The sequence below is a fragment of the Sorex fumeus genome, unplaced genomic scaffold, assembly GCF_029834395.1.
Source record: "Sorex fumeus unplaced genomic scaffold, SorFum_2.1 ptg000037l, whole genome shotgun sequence".
In the NCBI taxonomy this organism is placed as follows: Eukaryota; Metazoa; Chordata; class Mammalia; order Eulipotyphla; family Soricidae; genus Sorex; species Sorex fumeus.
Window position 1 is genome coordinate 77,359,814 of NW_026606094.1, and position 16,826 is coordinate 77,376,639.

Below are 16,826 nucleotides of genomic sequence, written 5' to 3' on the forward strand. Positions count from 1 at the left end.
TCCCTGAGAATCGCTGGGAGTGACCCAAAGAGCTATATATATATATATATATATAGAGAGAGAGAGAGAGAGAGAGAGAGTCTAGTTTTATTAATAAATAATTAAAACCTTCAAAACCACAAATTTAAAAAAAATACAGATAACCTGCTACAGCTTTTTAAAAAGAGATGCCACTGGGTGCGGGGAAGGGGTCATGGAAGGACAGCAGAAAGGGTGGGAAGCCTGAGTTGGGTCCCCAGCTCCAGAGAGTATCCATGGAGCACTGTGCTGGGAGCAGTCCTACTCCCTCTCCAACATTTCAGGGGATGGCCCAAAACCAAACCAAAAAATAAAGGACACCATTATTTACTCAACAAATACTTGAATACTTTCTATGTGCCAGGCTTGACTCCATATTTTAAGGATATGGTAGAAAACCTAACACAGAGTCTTGACCCATTAAAAATCGGAGTGGCTTCATACCAGGTGGTGAAAGCCCGGTGCCAGAATGGGCCTGGGCTTGTTCACAGCAGAGCAAGACGGTCACTATGGCTTAAACAGAGTGAGTAAGACAGAGGTAGGGGAGTTCCTGGGGATGACTGGGAGGAGTAATTCAGATGCTGCAGCCCCCCCCCCCAGGAGCTTGAGTGGACCCTGGATTTGACTGTGATGAAATGGTGGGTCAGTGGAAAACTCTGATGTGCTCTGATTTCCTTTCTTTGCCAAGATCATGCAGACCACTGCACTGAAGATGAACTCAAGTGCAATCAACAGTGAGGTGGAAGGATGAATTAGAAAATCAATGGAATAGTCTAGGAGAGAGGCAACAGTGTCCTGGGATAGGGGAGGGGGGGTGGCAAATGTAGAGAAGTTATATTTGGAGTTCCCTAGATGGGGTCCTCTGAAGAATTAGCTGATTGGATACAGGAAGTGAGATGCGAGTCTGACAACCCCAGTCTCAGGCGGGAACAATGGAAAGTTGCCAATGGTTGAGAGAAAGAAATACAGGAAGAGCAAATGTCAAGGAGCACTGTGCTGGGCATTTGATTTTAGATACATAAATCCGAAGGGTCCTGAGGATAAAGATGTAAAAAGCCTTGTTCTGGACTCCAGCGGCCAGATGTAAATTTGATAGTAGAAATCAGATAATAGTATTTAAAGGCATAAATCTGGATCAAATCACCTAGGAAGAAGGCTGAGAAGTGGCCCAAAGGCTGGCACGTGCACGCACGTGTGCACACACACACAGAGTTTACAGACAGAAGGAGTGGGAGGAGACAAGGGAGTGGAGAGAGAATCACCAAAATAGTAGAACAAAGCCCACAAGAGTTCCAGGTCTTGGAAGTCTAGAGGGAAAAGGACGGTGATAAACAACTGTGAGGAGGACAGGTAAGATGACTAAGAGGCGTTTGGACTTTGAGCAAGGGGAAGCTCTCTAGGGATCTGCACAAGGCTGGACTGACAGAGGTGGGTAGTGGGGGATATTCCTGGAAGAAGAAAGGAGTGGAGAGAAACAGAGCATGCTTAATTTCTCAAAAAAAGTTCTACTGTAAGATGAGCAGAAAAGTGGGAAAGTGAATAACTCAAAAGACAAATGAAATCATAGGGTTGTTTTCCTTAATGAAAAAAAACATTGAGTATCACACAAATATTTTGACTCAAGAGAGGGTATATCTAGTTCTATGGAGAAAGGCTTTTTTTACTGTAAAAGGCAATTAAAAAGCCAAATGTTTCAAAGGATGGCAATATAAAAGTAGATAAAGAATTAGAGACAAAAATAATTAAATGGGGGTACCAGTTAGTACAGAGTTGCTCTGAATATTCTTCAAAAAAAGTGTATGCACAAGAATTTATGAGCATGATTATAAAATCTTCAGATAAATCATTGTATCTTTTTTATTTAAAGTGATCCAGATAATAAAATGAAGGGGGAAAAATTAATTTGAAAAAATGTATCGAAACTGGTAGTAAAGAGAGAAAAAAATATCTATTATAAAGACTGATATAAAAAGTCAAAATAAAATAAAGATACGCTAATTCAAAAATAAACTAGAATCAAAAGGAAATATCTAAAAAGGGTTTATTCCAGGAATCTAAACATAGACAACATGACTACAATTTTATTTCATACAGTATATAAAAAATAAGCAGCACAGCGGTAGGGTGTTTGCCTTGCACACAGCCAGCCTGGCCGGGCCAGGTTCGATTCCTCCACTCTTCTCAGAGAACCCGGCAAGCTACTGAGAGTATCTCGCCCGCATGGCAAAGCCCGGCAAGCTACCCATGACGTATTCAATATGCCAAAATACAGTAACAACAAGTCTCAAAATGGAGACATTACTGGGCCCGCTCGAGCAAATTGATGAACAATGGGAGGACAGTGCTACAGACAGTGCAAATAGAAAAATACTTAAAAGATTCAATGAATAGTGAAAGAACATTTAATATATCCAATTAACATTCAAGGTAATTGAAAATTTTTTAATTTAGGCATAGAAGAATATCACCCTACTATCCATCTGAACCAATAAAAAAAAAGAGAAACATTACTAAATAAAAAACAAGAGAAAAATACTATCACCACTAGTTTTCAATGGTGTTCTAGAAATTTTAAGTCAGTGAATAGAACAGGAAGAAAACATTTTCAAAAACATCTATTAGGAAAAAAAAGATAATTATTATCCCTTTTTTTTGCAAATGATACTGCAATCTAACTGGAAAACTCAACTGACTAACATGAAATATTATTAACTCTATTTTTTAAGTTCAGTAAAATGAAAGAATGCCAGTAACCTCTAGGAATCAATGACTTTTTATGACTAAAGTAGGTAAATTTTTAATGAAAAATTCTATTTTTAGAAGTAAACCTTCCCTACTACGAAAGTCTTCCTATAAAGTGCTATTCAATAGACAGGTAATGTGAGTCACATATGTAACTTGAGCTGTCCAGCTGTCAATTTTTTAAATTTGAAATTAATTATTTTTTGCTTTTTTGGGTCACACCTGGCGATGCACAGGGGTTACTCCTGGCTTTGCACTCAGGAATTACTCCTGGCAGTGCTCGGGGGACCATATGGGATGCTGGGAATTGAACCCGGGTCGGCCGCATGCAAGGCAAATGCCCTACCCGCTGCGTGATTGCTCCAGCCCCTTGAAATTAATTTTAACACATTTTATTTAACTCAATATGTGCTAAAACATAATATTTTAACAGTCAATAAATATTTTTGAAACTATTATTGAGATAGTCATTTTCATTTTATATGTAGTTTTCAAAATCAGTGGAACTGTGCTTTTTTGTTTTCTTTGGTCCTTTTAAATTTAGTTTTATTATTGTTTTACTTAAAATCCCATATTGCATTTCAAGATGCAACAGCCTCATTTCAAGTCCTCACAAGTTAAATGTAACCAGACTCTTCCTGTCACTGTAACAACAAAAAGTAAGAAATCTGTATAGAAAGTAATATACAGTATAGTTGTATATTAGTCGATATGCCAGACACAGTCAAATATAATGCTCAAATAAACTCTGGTACACACAGAATTGTGCCTTCATTATAAAGCCGGACATCGAGGCTGGGGCCAGCTCAATGGGCTGCACAGACTCTTTGCTAGTTGGAGGACTGGATGTATCCTTTTTACCCTGTGGTTCCCAGGCACCTTGGGGAGTGACTCCCTAAAGAGCTGGCAGTAGCCCTAAGGCATCAGTGGGTGTGACCCCCCAAAAAACAAATAAAAAATAAAATAATTTAAAATTAGACATTTGCCATGAACAAACATCTATGTGTGTATTTTCACAGAAAAGTATCTGAAAGAATATGCAAATTTGGGGCGATTATTTCTGTAGGATATTGTTACTTTTTTATTCCTTTTCCTTTCTTATGGGAATTTTTCTACAAGAAACAAATACTTTTTTATAAAAATAAAACAAGAAACTAATTTTATGGAAAAATAAACTTCATTTTTCTTTCTTCCTCAGAAGTAACATCATGCCTCTGCTTATTTTATATATATATGGGCTGGAGTGATAGCACAGTGGTTAGGGCATTTGCCTTGCACGCAGCCGACAAGGCTGTCTCAGTTTGATTCCTCCACCCCTCTCGGAGAGCCTGGCAAGCTACTGAGAGTATCTCGCCCGCACGGCAAAGCCTGGCAAGCTACCTGTGACGTATTCGATATGCCAAACACCGTAACAAGTCTCACAATGTTACTGGGCCCGCTCAAGCAAATCGATGAACAATGGGAGGACAGTGACAGAGATAGATAGATAGATAGATAGATAGATAGATAGATAGATAGAGATAGAGATATAAATGCTCCTTCCTTCCCCAAAAAGAAAACATCAACAGACAGGCTGTGGGCTATTATATGGAAGGGCAGAAAGTTCTTTTCCTGAACTAAATAACTATAAATCTGAATACATTAAGAAACCCTTTTGGTCCGTTGGCTTGAGGCTTATCTGTCTGGTGAAGGTATAACCACAAAACATCTAATGAAAATACTTTCTACTTTTGGTAACGAGATAGTTTTGCTTTAGCAAACAAGGAAGAGAACCTATGCAGAGGAATATTATGCATGAAATATGTGGAACATCGAAGTGTCTGAATGGAACCTAGAGAAATTAAAGCAAGAAAGCCTTTTAATGTTTCCAAAAAGTCTGTACAACTGTAGAAGGAATAATACTATGAATTTAGAGGTATAAGGCAAACATATCCAATCTTAAAGGCAGTTTTGTTTGGATATCTTGTGCAGTAGTTGTAAATCTGGAACAGGAAACTTGAAATCATTAAGGTCACATATTTATAACATCATATTCAATTAGGTTGGAAAAGTGCAATTTCTGTCATCATGTCATAAAAAGATGTGTTTTTCTCTCAGATCTCGTATAAAGAAAAGCTCCCTATATTGTTACAGATAGGGCTGTTTTCAATCAGTTACAAGGAGCAATTCAATTACTAGATGGTTTAGTGCAGTAACTGACTCCAGACTAATTTAATTTCTTTAGGTCTCTAAAGATCAATTGATCTGATTTGTCCCATCCCCAAAGGCTGTTTAGGAAAAATTCAGACTTAAATACCTGGAAATGAAATCCAAAACCTTGGCCAATTTCACACTACTTAGGTCATCTTGCAAACTCTCAGCTAGTCACATCAGATGCTCTCTGGCCTTCAGACCACTGAGGCTCCAGATTTTCATGTACAAGTGAGTGCTCCCCCACCCCATTCTTATTCAATCAGTGCAAAATGGGGCTGTAGCATTATCCAATCTGTCGTGCCAAAGGGCAGTCAGTCTGGAAAACTCGACGGTCATGCGCACATGTGCAACTCAGGGGCTATTTTACTCTAGGCCTAGTTTATTAAAACTATTAAATGAGACTTGCCTGTGGCGAAAAATAGAACATTTCATATCAAGTACGTGTAAGTACATTCTAAGTATATGAAAATAAACTATTTTATTTTACGCTGTTAAGATTCATAAAGTGCTCTTAGAAATGTCTTCATACTAGATTCTCCTAATCAAGCTCTGAAGGGAGTTGGTCTATTTTCTCCATTATCTTGAGGAGGAAATAGGCTTGGAAGCTGGCTGACTTCTCAGGGACACTCAGCCAGCTGGGCAGAGCTGGGATTCTAAGCCATGAGTCTGCTTCCCAACAGTGCCTGCTCACCCCCATCCCACAGCAAGTTGTGTACGGCACTGTGCCAACCTGCCACACACCTGGAAGCACCACATGCCAGTGGCACTGCAGAAACAGGAGACAGGACCCAGTGTCCAAGAACATGACTGGACAAAGAAACTCTGGTACATATACACCAAGGAATACTACTTGCTATAATGAAAGATGAAACTATGCAAGTTGCTGCCGGGTGGATGAATTTGAAGAGTAGGATGCTGAATGCAGTTAGTCAGAAGAGACAAATACAGAATGATCTCTCTCAGGCATGGGATATATAGAAAAGCAGAGAGGAAATAACAAATGTGCAAAGACCACTGAAACTGAGAGCTGATCTTTAGTAGAAAGCTTACAATAGTTGGGGGGATGGGAGTTACTATGGCAGGAGACACTGGGGCAGTGACGAAGGACAGTGGTGGACATTCTAATGGAGGGTATGTTGCTGTAACATTTTCTACATGAAACCCTCCATTAATAGTATTATCAATCACGGTGCTTAACAAATAGGAGGCATAACGGGTCATGCCCACGTGGAGAACAGCCTGTGCCAGGCCTTACTTGTCATGCACCTTGCTGACATCACAATCTCCTTCACTTGAGTCCCACCCAGAAGAAAGTTATCCACATTCTGCAGTGGAGTTTCAAACGCAAGCTCAAGTTTCCTTCCTTAATCTCAATATCCCAACCACTAGTCATGCCTCCCAATTAATTAAACTTCCTGTAGAACTCAGCTCCCAGCCAAACATTCGGCCTCTTCTGATGGCATTCCTGCCTCCCATAGAGCCTCCTGATCCCCAGTTCAAAACCACACCCTACCTATATTCTATAGCACTTTGGAATGGCTTGGGAAAATCAGAAAAATGTTGCTACAACATGAAGTTATCCATCACTTTACTCTGTTGGGACAGGTGAAGGAGATGTGCTATGGTTAGGAGGTTTGGCTGTTGGCTAGGGAACAAAGAGTGTGGCAGAAACACATAGCAGTTGGTAGGAAAATCACAATAATATAGGCAGTAAGTGTCAACGGGCTGACTGCATACTGTGCATGCACAAGTTCCAGGTTTGATTCCTGGCACTGTAAGGTCCCCTGAGTACTGCCAGGAATGACGCATGAGCAACACTGGGTATAACCAAAAACCAAAAATAAATGAATAGTATTGGCGATAAGATAAAGCAGAAGGTCACTGACCACAACTCCTCCACTGTTCGTAAAAGTTCAGGCTGTATAAAAGAACCGAATATAGAAGTGAATAAGATCCCAGGATCTAATATAAAACCTGGTGACTATAGTTGATAGCAGGGCACTGAATAAATGAAATTTGCTGAGCTTAACTCAAAAACCTTCATAAAGAAGAAAGTTACATTAAGAAATGCAAATAATCAGGTTTAGAATCATGTTTGAAAAATAGATTTTTGTATTCATATTTGGCAAACAACAGTACCTGAATACAGATATTACCATCATATAATCTCACATTGAGTGAGACATTTAAGATTACAGCTACTTGCTTTAAAATTCCCAATTACCTTTCTACACTTTAAGTCAACAAATGTATCCATTTCAGAAAGCAAAAGCTAGCACGTTTCCACTTCATCATCAAGAGCACTGAGTCTTGATAACAATGAAGCCCTATTTTTCACAGATGGATAAATGTCAGACCAAAGAATCACAGTACAGATACAGTTGCAGCAGCTGTCAAAGTTTTAAGCAGTCTCCTGTCATGAGGGGTTTTAAGGAGAAGGGAAGTGAGGGGCAGAGAATTAAGGTCTGTATGCAGTAAGACTGATTCTTTGGTATCAAAAAGAAAGCGTTCTTACAAACTTGCCTTCCACTTTATCTTATCTGGACACAAAAGTAAACAGAAAACTCTCATTACCTCTCAATGTCAGTGAGCCTGGAAGAGTCCCGGAATCCCTTGGCAAAAGGGTTGCTATCTATTTTCAGCTTGGTGATCTGGAAAGGGAAGAAATGGGTAACAGAACAAAATCATTTCCGAGGTCAAAGAAGTAGAACCAGAAATAGTCTGTTCATTTTCCATGTCGTCCCCCCCAGCCCCGGCACAATATATCTAAAATTTCTCAGTGTCCTGAGAAAGGTCGGAAGTGCTAAAGAAGTCCACGAGGAGAGACAGGGCAGGGCGAGGTTCCCATGGTAGGGGAAGGCGTCAGAGAAAAGGAGGTTTCCCTGGATAGGCCGGTGGGAACACATGCTGGAGGTGAGAGAAAATAGGATAGGAATTTTATAAACAATGTGGCCAGAGTGTGACAGGTTTGAGTGGAGAGAGGGCAGGGCACCATCAGTGGGGAGGGGAGCCATCCAGAATATCAGCACTGCCAGATAACGAGGAGCAGAACAAAAAGGCTGCCGTGCTGATCTGGCAACCTCATTTATTAATCCTAGCACACGTATATATGCCATGATGAATCAAAAAGAGTAAATGGCCAATAATGTCCTGTTTACAACATTAACTGCATGACATAAGACTTTCAGAATCTATATTTACCTCTTGTCCCCTTTTCTATTTAAATTAGAATCAAATTAGTTACAATTTTTGTTATCCTTCCATTTCATGTCATTTCTAGAACTCAGCAATAATATGGAAAGCAAGTCTTATTGATAGTGTCTCAGCAATGCTACTTTTGGCCCAGGAATATCAACAGTCCAAAAATGGGGGCTGGAGAGATAGTACAGCGGGTAGGGTGTTTGTGCTGCACGTGACTTATCTAGTTTGATCCCCAGCATCCCACAGGGTCCCTCAAACCCTGCAGGAGTGATCACTAAGCACAGAGCCAGAAGTAAGCCCTGAGCATCACTGGGTGTCAGCTCTAAAACAAAACAAACCATTGCTAATATCTTTTTCAAATTAGAGGAAAGTGGTAAACTTGGAAAGAAATACGTTGCATAAGAAACTTCTTTTTTTAAAAAAATAAGTATAGAGTGACTTTAAGTATATCTACAAAGAAATATTTACATAAGACTTGAGGTTGTTTCCAAGTGTGGTCATCAAGGATTTAGAGAGGGTTGGAGAGACAGTGAAGGGGTTAAGGCTGTACTGTCAATCCCAGTTCAGTCCTCTAATTCAAATCATATACGTGCTCCCAAGCACCTCTAGGAGTGTGACCCCTGAAGAGAAGCAGAAATAGTCCCTGAATATTGCCTCACGGGGACCCTACTAGTCCCCTCCCCCCAAAAGAGAGCATACTTGACATATGTGTTGCAAAATTGATGTCACTGTATCTAATATCACTACCATAATTTTGAAAAGGCAAGATCATTAAATTCAACACAAATTTTCAGATTACTTTGGAATTTTCCTTTATTGGAAAATTTTCTATTACTAATATCTTTTCTTTTATCATAGGAAAGGTATGGGGGGGAGTTTGTACCACACTCAAGGCTTACCCTGCCTCTGTGTTCAGGTATCACTCCTGGTGGAGTTGGCAGGATGTGGAACTGGGGAGGCTGGTGATGTGCAAGGCAAGCATCTTAACTGCAGTGCTATCTCCCCTGCATCCCTACCCAATTCACTCTTAGATACTAATTCATATCCCCAAGGCTATTAATTCTAATTCCTTTTCTTTACATGCTGATAAAAATTTCATACTACAGTAAAGCTTTATGGACCACTTAATTCCATAGGATTCTTTTGGGAAAAGAAAAACTCTAAAAGGAAATAATCGCTAAAATTCTAAGGGAGTCCAGATCTAACACTGCATTCTGAACAGGTTTTATGGAGTAATGGTTAACAGCATATATATATATATATATACTCCTCTCGGAGAGCCCGGCAAGCTACCGAGAGTATTTGATATGCCAAACACAGTAACAACAAAGTCTCCAATGGAGACGTTACTGGGCCCGCTCGAGCAAATCGACGATCAACGGGAGGGCCTTTACCTTTATATATATATATATTCTCCGCCCCTCTCGGAGAGTCCGGCAAGCTACCAAGAGTATCTCGCCCACACAGCAGAGCCTGGCAAGCTACCTGTGATGTATTCGATATGCCAAACACAGTAACAATGAAGTCTCCAATGGAGATGTTACTGGGCCCGCATCGAGCAAATCAATGAACAATGGGAGGACAGTGACCAATATATATTTACGTATAAATATGTATATATATTTACATAAATATGTATTTATATTGTTGCTGTTGCTATTATTGTTTGTGCTGAGGCCACAACTCTGAGTTGAGTTCTGAGTTTTTTGGACTCAATCCAGGTTCTGTGCTCAGGGTTCACTCCTGGTAGTGCTGGGGGACCATATGGGTCCCCATATTCAATCCAGGGACTGAACCTGGGTTAGCTAGCATCTGTGTAAGGCAAGCACCACATCCACTGTACTAGCTCTCAAACCTGCATTAGCCTTTTAAATAAAATATCATGCTCCTGTGATATCACAAGACCCTGAACCTAGTGGGGTGTCATCAAAATACCCTTCAAGGCATGTTTGTTGAACTATGCTTCAAGAACAAGCCATCAGAAAAAAGACATTCCTGAATAAAATTTTACATCCTTTTATAAAATTTAGGACAACTGCAAATGTTTCACACTGAGAACTGAAGAACATGAACGATAGATTGGAATTTTGTTATGAAGGATTTTCCTGACAGAGAACTAAAGCAATACTGTTGAACAGTATCATCTGTGGCAAAGATGCTACTGAATCAGATCCAAAAATAGTGAACTACCAAATACAGTATGTAGAGAAACTATCAGACTAACTTCTTTACAACTCAAAATTAATATTTAGGGGCATGAGAAATAGTACAGTAGGTAGAGCGCTTATTTTGCACGTGGCCAACTTGGGTTCTATCACTGGCATTCCACTTGGTACCCTGAGACTTGTCAGGAGTGGTTCCTAAGCACAGAGCCAGGAGTAACACCTGAGCATTGCTGGGTGTGGCCCAAAACCCAAAATAAATAAGTAAATAATAAGAATAAATGAAAATTAAAGGAAAAAATACTTCTCATTTTGTGATGGAAAAGCATTTACAATGCAGGGCAGAAGTACTTACCTTTAGGTGCTTAAAACCTGCAATCAGGGTGTATCTGCATATACACAAATCACTGACTAATTCAAGCCAAAGTCTTTCATGTATTATCTCACTAATATATAGCATAATATGTTTGCTAACCAAAGCCTTCAGTTGCAACATCTCCTTTATCTGAAGGAAAATGGATATGTAACTGCAGTGGAGAGTTTAACCAGCTGTACCAGAGGGAAGGAAAACCTTTGGTGGTAGTTATCATGCCACGTGGTATCAGCAGACTCGGGATCCAGCTGGGGTTCCCAGACACAGGGAAAAATTGGCCCTCAGAGACCATTTCTCCAATTATCAGAGAAAAATCTGTCCAAAGGCATTTAAAAATGAAACCTGACCTACACTTCAACTCCACAGCAATAGTCTGCCGGCTGCAAAACAATGTATGACCTTTAAATCTTAAATTATAAAATAGTTTGTTGAAAGTGTAATGTATTTAGCTTTTATCTAATAATGTAAAGAAATGCAATCACTTCCTTGCAAAAACCAGAGAAAGAAATAGCAAAAATGTCCCATTTTTATTACTTCTAAATAATACTGCTAGCCACGATCAATGAGAAGCTTCTTCACAAATTTGACTGGAAACTTAGATTTAGTTTTCAATAGATATAAAAATAACAGGTCTTTGTAAAGTTTAAGAGCTTCACTGTCACTGTCACTGTCCTCACGTTGTTCATCGATTTGCTCGAGCGGGCCCAGTAATGTCTCCATCTTGAGACTTGTTGTTACTGTGTTTGGCATATCGAATACGTCATGGGTAGCTTGCCAGGCTCTGCCGTATGGGCGAGATACTCTTGGTAGCTTGCCGGGCTCTCCGAGAGGGGTGGAGGATTCGAACTCAGGTCGGCCATGTTGGTTGCGTGCAAGGCAAACGCCCTACCTGCTGTGCTAAGAGAAGGAGATCCTAAATATAAACTTAATTTTATTTATTTATTTATTTATTTATTTATTTGCTTTTTGGGTCACCCCAGCAATGCTCAGGGATTACTCCTGGCTCTGCACTCAGGAAGTACTCCTGGCGGTGCTCAGAGGACCATCACGGATGCTGGGAATCGAACCCAGGTCGGCCATGTGCAGGGCAAATGCCCTATCCGCTGTGCTATCACTCCAGCCCTGAAGTTAATTTTAAATCCTTGTTTCTCTCTGTTTTTGTGCAGGGAACACATAATATTTAGAATATATTTAGTACAATTTTATTTCTTAATTAATTTTACTGAATGTTTGCTACAGCAAAAACCTCTGTATGCATATGGAATAGAGGCCTAAAATTATCAAGAATAATTTTAGAAAACTGCATAGGACAAATGAAAATACTAACCCCAAAATTGGTTTATGCGTTCCACTTATGGCTTTTAAAAAACCATAATAAAGTTTTATTTCTCTAATAAGAGTTATAAAACATTTGTTTAAACTGGCCTGTTAATAAACCAAGTGAAATATCTTATAATAAATGAATTTCAAGTACACTGCCCGGCAAGCTACCAAGAGTATCTGACCTGCACGGCAAAGCCTGGCAAGCTACCCGTGACGTATTTGATATGCCAAACACAGTAACAAGTGTCACATTGGAGACGTTACTGGGCCCACTCGAGCAAATCAATGAACAATGGGAGGACAATGACAATGACAAATACATTTATAAATATTATAGTTTTTAAAAGGTGGGTGTACAAAACTAAAGTCAAACATAGACCTATTAAACAATTTAACTAAAGTATTCTATTTTCAGTTATCTGGCAATGAAATTGCTCACTATTTATATTGTCATAGTGATTAATGAGAATTAATGATGCAATGAAATATTGGAAAGCACTGGTCACTGATTTTAAACCCACTTATAATCTCAATAAGAAATAATCATTTTCAAGAGGAGCAGATACTGAGAGACAGAGAACAAAAGGAAATGCCCTGCCACAGAGGCAGGGTGGGATGGGAGTGTGGGGGGTGGGAGGGATACTGGGATCAGTGGTGGTATAGAATGGGCACTGGTAGAGGGATGGGTACTCGGTCATTGTATAACTGAAACCCAAGCACAAAAATTTGTAAGTCTACAACTGTACCTAATGGTGTTTCACTAATAAAAATTTAAAAAAAAAAAGAGGAGCAGATATTATTGGGATGTGTTTACCTATTTTAATTTAACAAAATTTTTAATTTCAGTTTTCAAGACTTTGACACTGTTAGCATCCACGTCATTGGCCTTGCCATCTATTCTGATACCATCAAAAAGAAGGAATTAAGACCTTGGCAGTCAAATCTTCCAAATCTATGGTAGGTAACATTTTACCTACTCTGAGGCTGTTTTTTCATCTGTAAAATGGAGCGTAGGGAATGTTCTTTCAGGAATTAGAGTAATGGGTCCATGAAATTGGGAGAAAAAAATGGAGGGATTTTTATGTACTAAAAAGTAATAAATCCAAACTATGAATTTTAATTGAATACTACTTCAGAAGTAGAAAAATGTTATAAAAGACATTTGTGGTCCACATGAACTGAATTTACATGTCAAGAAAATATTATCAATTTTCCTAGCTATGATAGACTAAAAATATTATGTTACACACATCATTTCATACTTACAAAAAATTTACAAGTAAAATATCATGATGTATACAACTATATTTCAAATAATTCAGAGAAGAAAACATGTAAAGACAGAAATTGAGGGCAACATGAAAAGGAAATTTTGCAAAACATTACTTCACTTCTCTGAATAAAGAGTCCTTAATTGTGTGTTTAAGTTTTGGATACTGCATTTTTCTAAATAAGAAGGTGCATGGGAAAGAAGCCATTAAGTGAAATGATGACATAACGACAGATAACTCCCCTGAGGTGCTACTCTCCTCATTAGCATATTTTCTGACCTGCACTGGATGATGACCACTCACTGCTGCCTAGTGTGGACAGCACACACTATACAGTGAGGATTCGCTCAAAAGAGAAAGATGATTGTAAAGAGTTGACTCCTTCTAGAAAGTTTGTCTCAAGAGTAAGCTGAGAGGAGATAAAGTTCTGCTTTCTTGGGGATACCAGGTTTAAGAATACCTCTTAACCTCTAATCACCTGGGGTTAAATCTGGGATGGGAACAACAAGGATGCTTTGGATGAGTTATCTGACTTTGTGCCTCAGAAGCTGCCATTGTGAAATGTGGAGAGAAACACCCTTCCTATCTCACAGTATCATTATGAGAGTTAAATAAAATAGCACACGTCAAAGGATGCCTTGCACATAGTAAGCTTACAAATAGTGGTGATAGCATAGCAGGTAGGGCGTTTGCCTTGCACACAGCCAACATGGTCAACCTGAGTTCGATTCTTCCGCCCCTCTCGGAGAGCCCGGCAAGCTACCGAGAGTATTGCACCCACATGGCAAAGCTTGGCAAGCTCCCTGTGACGTATTCAATATGCCAAACACAGTAACAACAAAGTCTCACAATGGAGACGTTACTGGGCCGACTCGAGCAAATTGATGAACAACGGGAGGACAGTGACAGTATAAAAACTATCAATTCACTTAATATAAACTTAACTAAATGTTTCAGGAATCTTGTTTGGACCTATGATATTTGCATTACCTGTATTCCAAGTAAATTAAAAATGGGATTGTGGGTTTCAGTGCTCCAAATTCCCAAAGAAAAAGGATTCTTCCTTTAGGATCTTGTGGGATTTTCTTTATCCAGAATTTTAGTTCAGAAAATTTCAGCATTTCCACTTTTGAACTATCTTGGTGATAATCTTTTGAGGGGGGAGGGTGAGAGACATTTATTGGTCTTTAACATGAAAAAAAAATCTGCAGGCGGGAAAACGAGAAGGTGGGCAGGAGCCAGCTGTTGGGCCAGTCATTGGAATGGGGCTTCAAGACAGGAGTCTGGGTCCCATAGCACAGGGTGACCATGTTGCTCTATGGTAGCCCAAGAGGAGCAGAACAGCGTGAGTAGGAAGTAACAGTGAGTGGCAGGAAGACAGAAGCATGGTAGCGTGGACCTGCAGGGGAGAGCCAGGTGGCTGGCCTCAGTTCACAAAGGTATCTTGGAAATAATTTAAAAGTTAAAATAGGGGCTGGAGCAATAGCACAGAGGGTAGGGAGTTTGCCTTGCACGTAGCCAACCCGGGTTCGATTCCCAGCATCCCATATGATCCCCTGAGCATTGCCAGAAAGAATTCCTGAGTGCAGAGCCAGGAATAATCCCAGTGCATCGCTGGGTGACCCCCCCCCCCCCCCCGAAAAAAAAGCAAAAAAAGAAAGTTAAAATAACTTTTTAATAGGTAATTTGTAAGACGACATTTATTTATATCAGTAAAAATCACACCACTTAGATCCAAAATACAAATGATGACAAAACCTCTTTGGACATCATAGAGACAGTCTACTAGTAATCACATGCCTCTTAGATAGATCTGGACAGTCTCCTAAGGCTACATACAGCTTCTCAGTCAACCCTTACAGCAATCTCCTAGGAGGCTCTGAGCACTTCTGAGCTCCAGCTTACAGATAAGGAAAACAGTCATAAGGATGGAGATATGAACTCTGCACAAAGTCACACAGATCTGGCAGGGGCTTGTGCCTTTCACACACATGCACTGTGCTGTATGCCCACATCCCTTCTCCAACTCCTATTCCCTCGTTGTGTCCACTACCTGTGCTTCCACTAAAGGTCTAGCTCCTCCTGTGAACTACACACCTCATCAAGGACGCTGATCCCACCTCCAGACTCTAAGTCTTCCACATGCACCTAATAGTTACTCACTCAGAGTTTGCAATATTGTTTCTTTTTCTTTTTTACAGCTTGTTCCTTCGAATTCTTCCCAGAACCCATAATTTTCTGACCCAAATTATTTTGGTTTTTTTGGGTGGAGTGCTGTGGGGGGGGGTGCAGGTTGGACCATACCTGATGGTTCTCAGGAGTTACTGCTGGCTCTATACTCAGGGTTCAATCTTTGTGGGCTTGGAGGAACATATGAGATGCTGAGGATTGAACCCAGGTAAGACAAGCATCCCACATGCTGTACTATCTCTCTGGCTCCTCAGAGCTCCAAATTAATGGTATCCAGATCAAATAGCATTTGATCAAAATCATTGGCTACATATAACACATCAAATAAAAACAGGACGCAAAACCCTGGTGAAGGTGCACAGCCAGGTGTGTAAAGGGGAATGACACATGAGTTCTCCTCACTCAAGCCCAGCAGGGGGAACCTACTGGTGGTCCTTCTGCCCATCACACTCCCCATTGCCCTGGAATCACCTCCTCAACCAAACTACTGCGGTTACCAATGTGAAAGAAGAAAACCAACCGTGAAAGAAGAAAACCAACAGGGATGTACTTGATAGTAGGACCTTGGTGAGTATTTACTAAGCTGAACAAAGCCTTATGAAGGATATGTACATTATCAATGTGATGTGCAAGAGAGAGAAGACAATATGCAATTCAATACTATAAATGAGATATCCTGATGCTAGTTGGGGGGCACAACAGTCCCCATACCACAGCTTATTATCTGAAGAGACATTTAAAAACCACTCTTCTAGAATTCTTACTAAATACTTGAGCTGGAATATATATGCTAACTTAGCTGAAAAACTGAGTTTCTAATTTATTTGATTTGGGGCAACACCCAGCAACACCCAGGGGTTACTCCTGGCTCTGCAATTCAGGAATTACTCCTGGTAGTGCTCGGGGACCACAGGGGAATTCAGGGATCAAATTGATCATGTGCAAGGCCTTCTGAACTATCACTCAGGCCCCTGAGCTTCTAATTTTTATGAGGCAAAGAGTGTTTAGGCATATTCACCATGAGTTCCTACCAGGAGAATGAAAAGAAGGTCATTTTCTGGAAAAGAGATTTGAAGAGGAACTTGGCGCAGGTTTGGGTGTGTGTGGGTAGGCAGTGTGCCTTCTAGAAGCATAATAATTCTAGAACAGATAGTGTATTTAGAATCCTAAACCAAAGTCACATGGCACCCTCAGAGGTACTAGAGCCGACACTCAATCGGTCTCTGCAAAATAAACTTCTGTTCTGAGTACTGGGATAGGCATTCTTGCCAGGAAAATGTAAGAGCCCCTGAAATCCTTATTTTGATCAGAAAATTAATTGGCCCACAGAACAGAGTTTGCCAAGAGACTGAA

At 40.1% G+C, this 16,826-nt stretch overlaps 1 protein-coding gene across 1 annotated transcript in view; it reads right to left on the minus strand.

Moving 5' to 3' along the window:
* The window catches only part of TBX20 (T-box transcription factor 20), a 53,923-nt gene that overhangs the window by 24,048 nt on the left and 13,049 nt on the right, over positions 1–16,826 (minus strand). Inside the window, exon 6 of the mRNA XM_056118229.1 lies at positions 7,528–7,604. Coding sequence (XP_055974204.1) covers positions 7,528–7,604 — 77 coding nt within the window. The remainder of the gene's footprint in view (positions 1–7,527; positions 7,605–16,826) is intronic.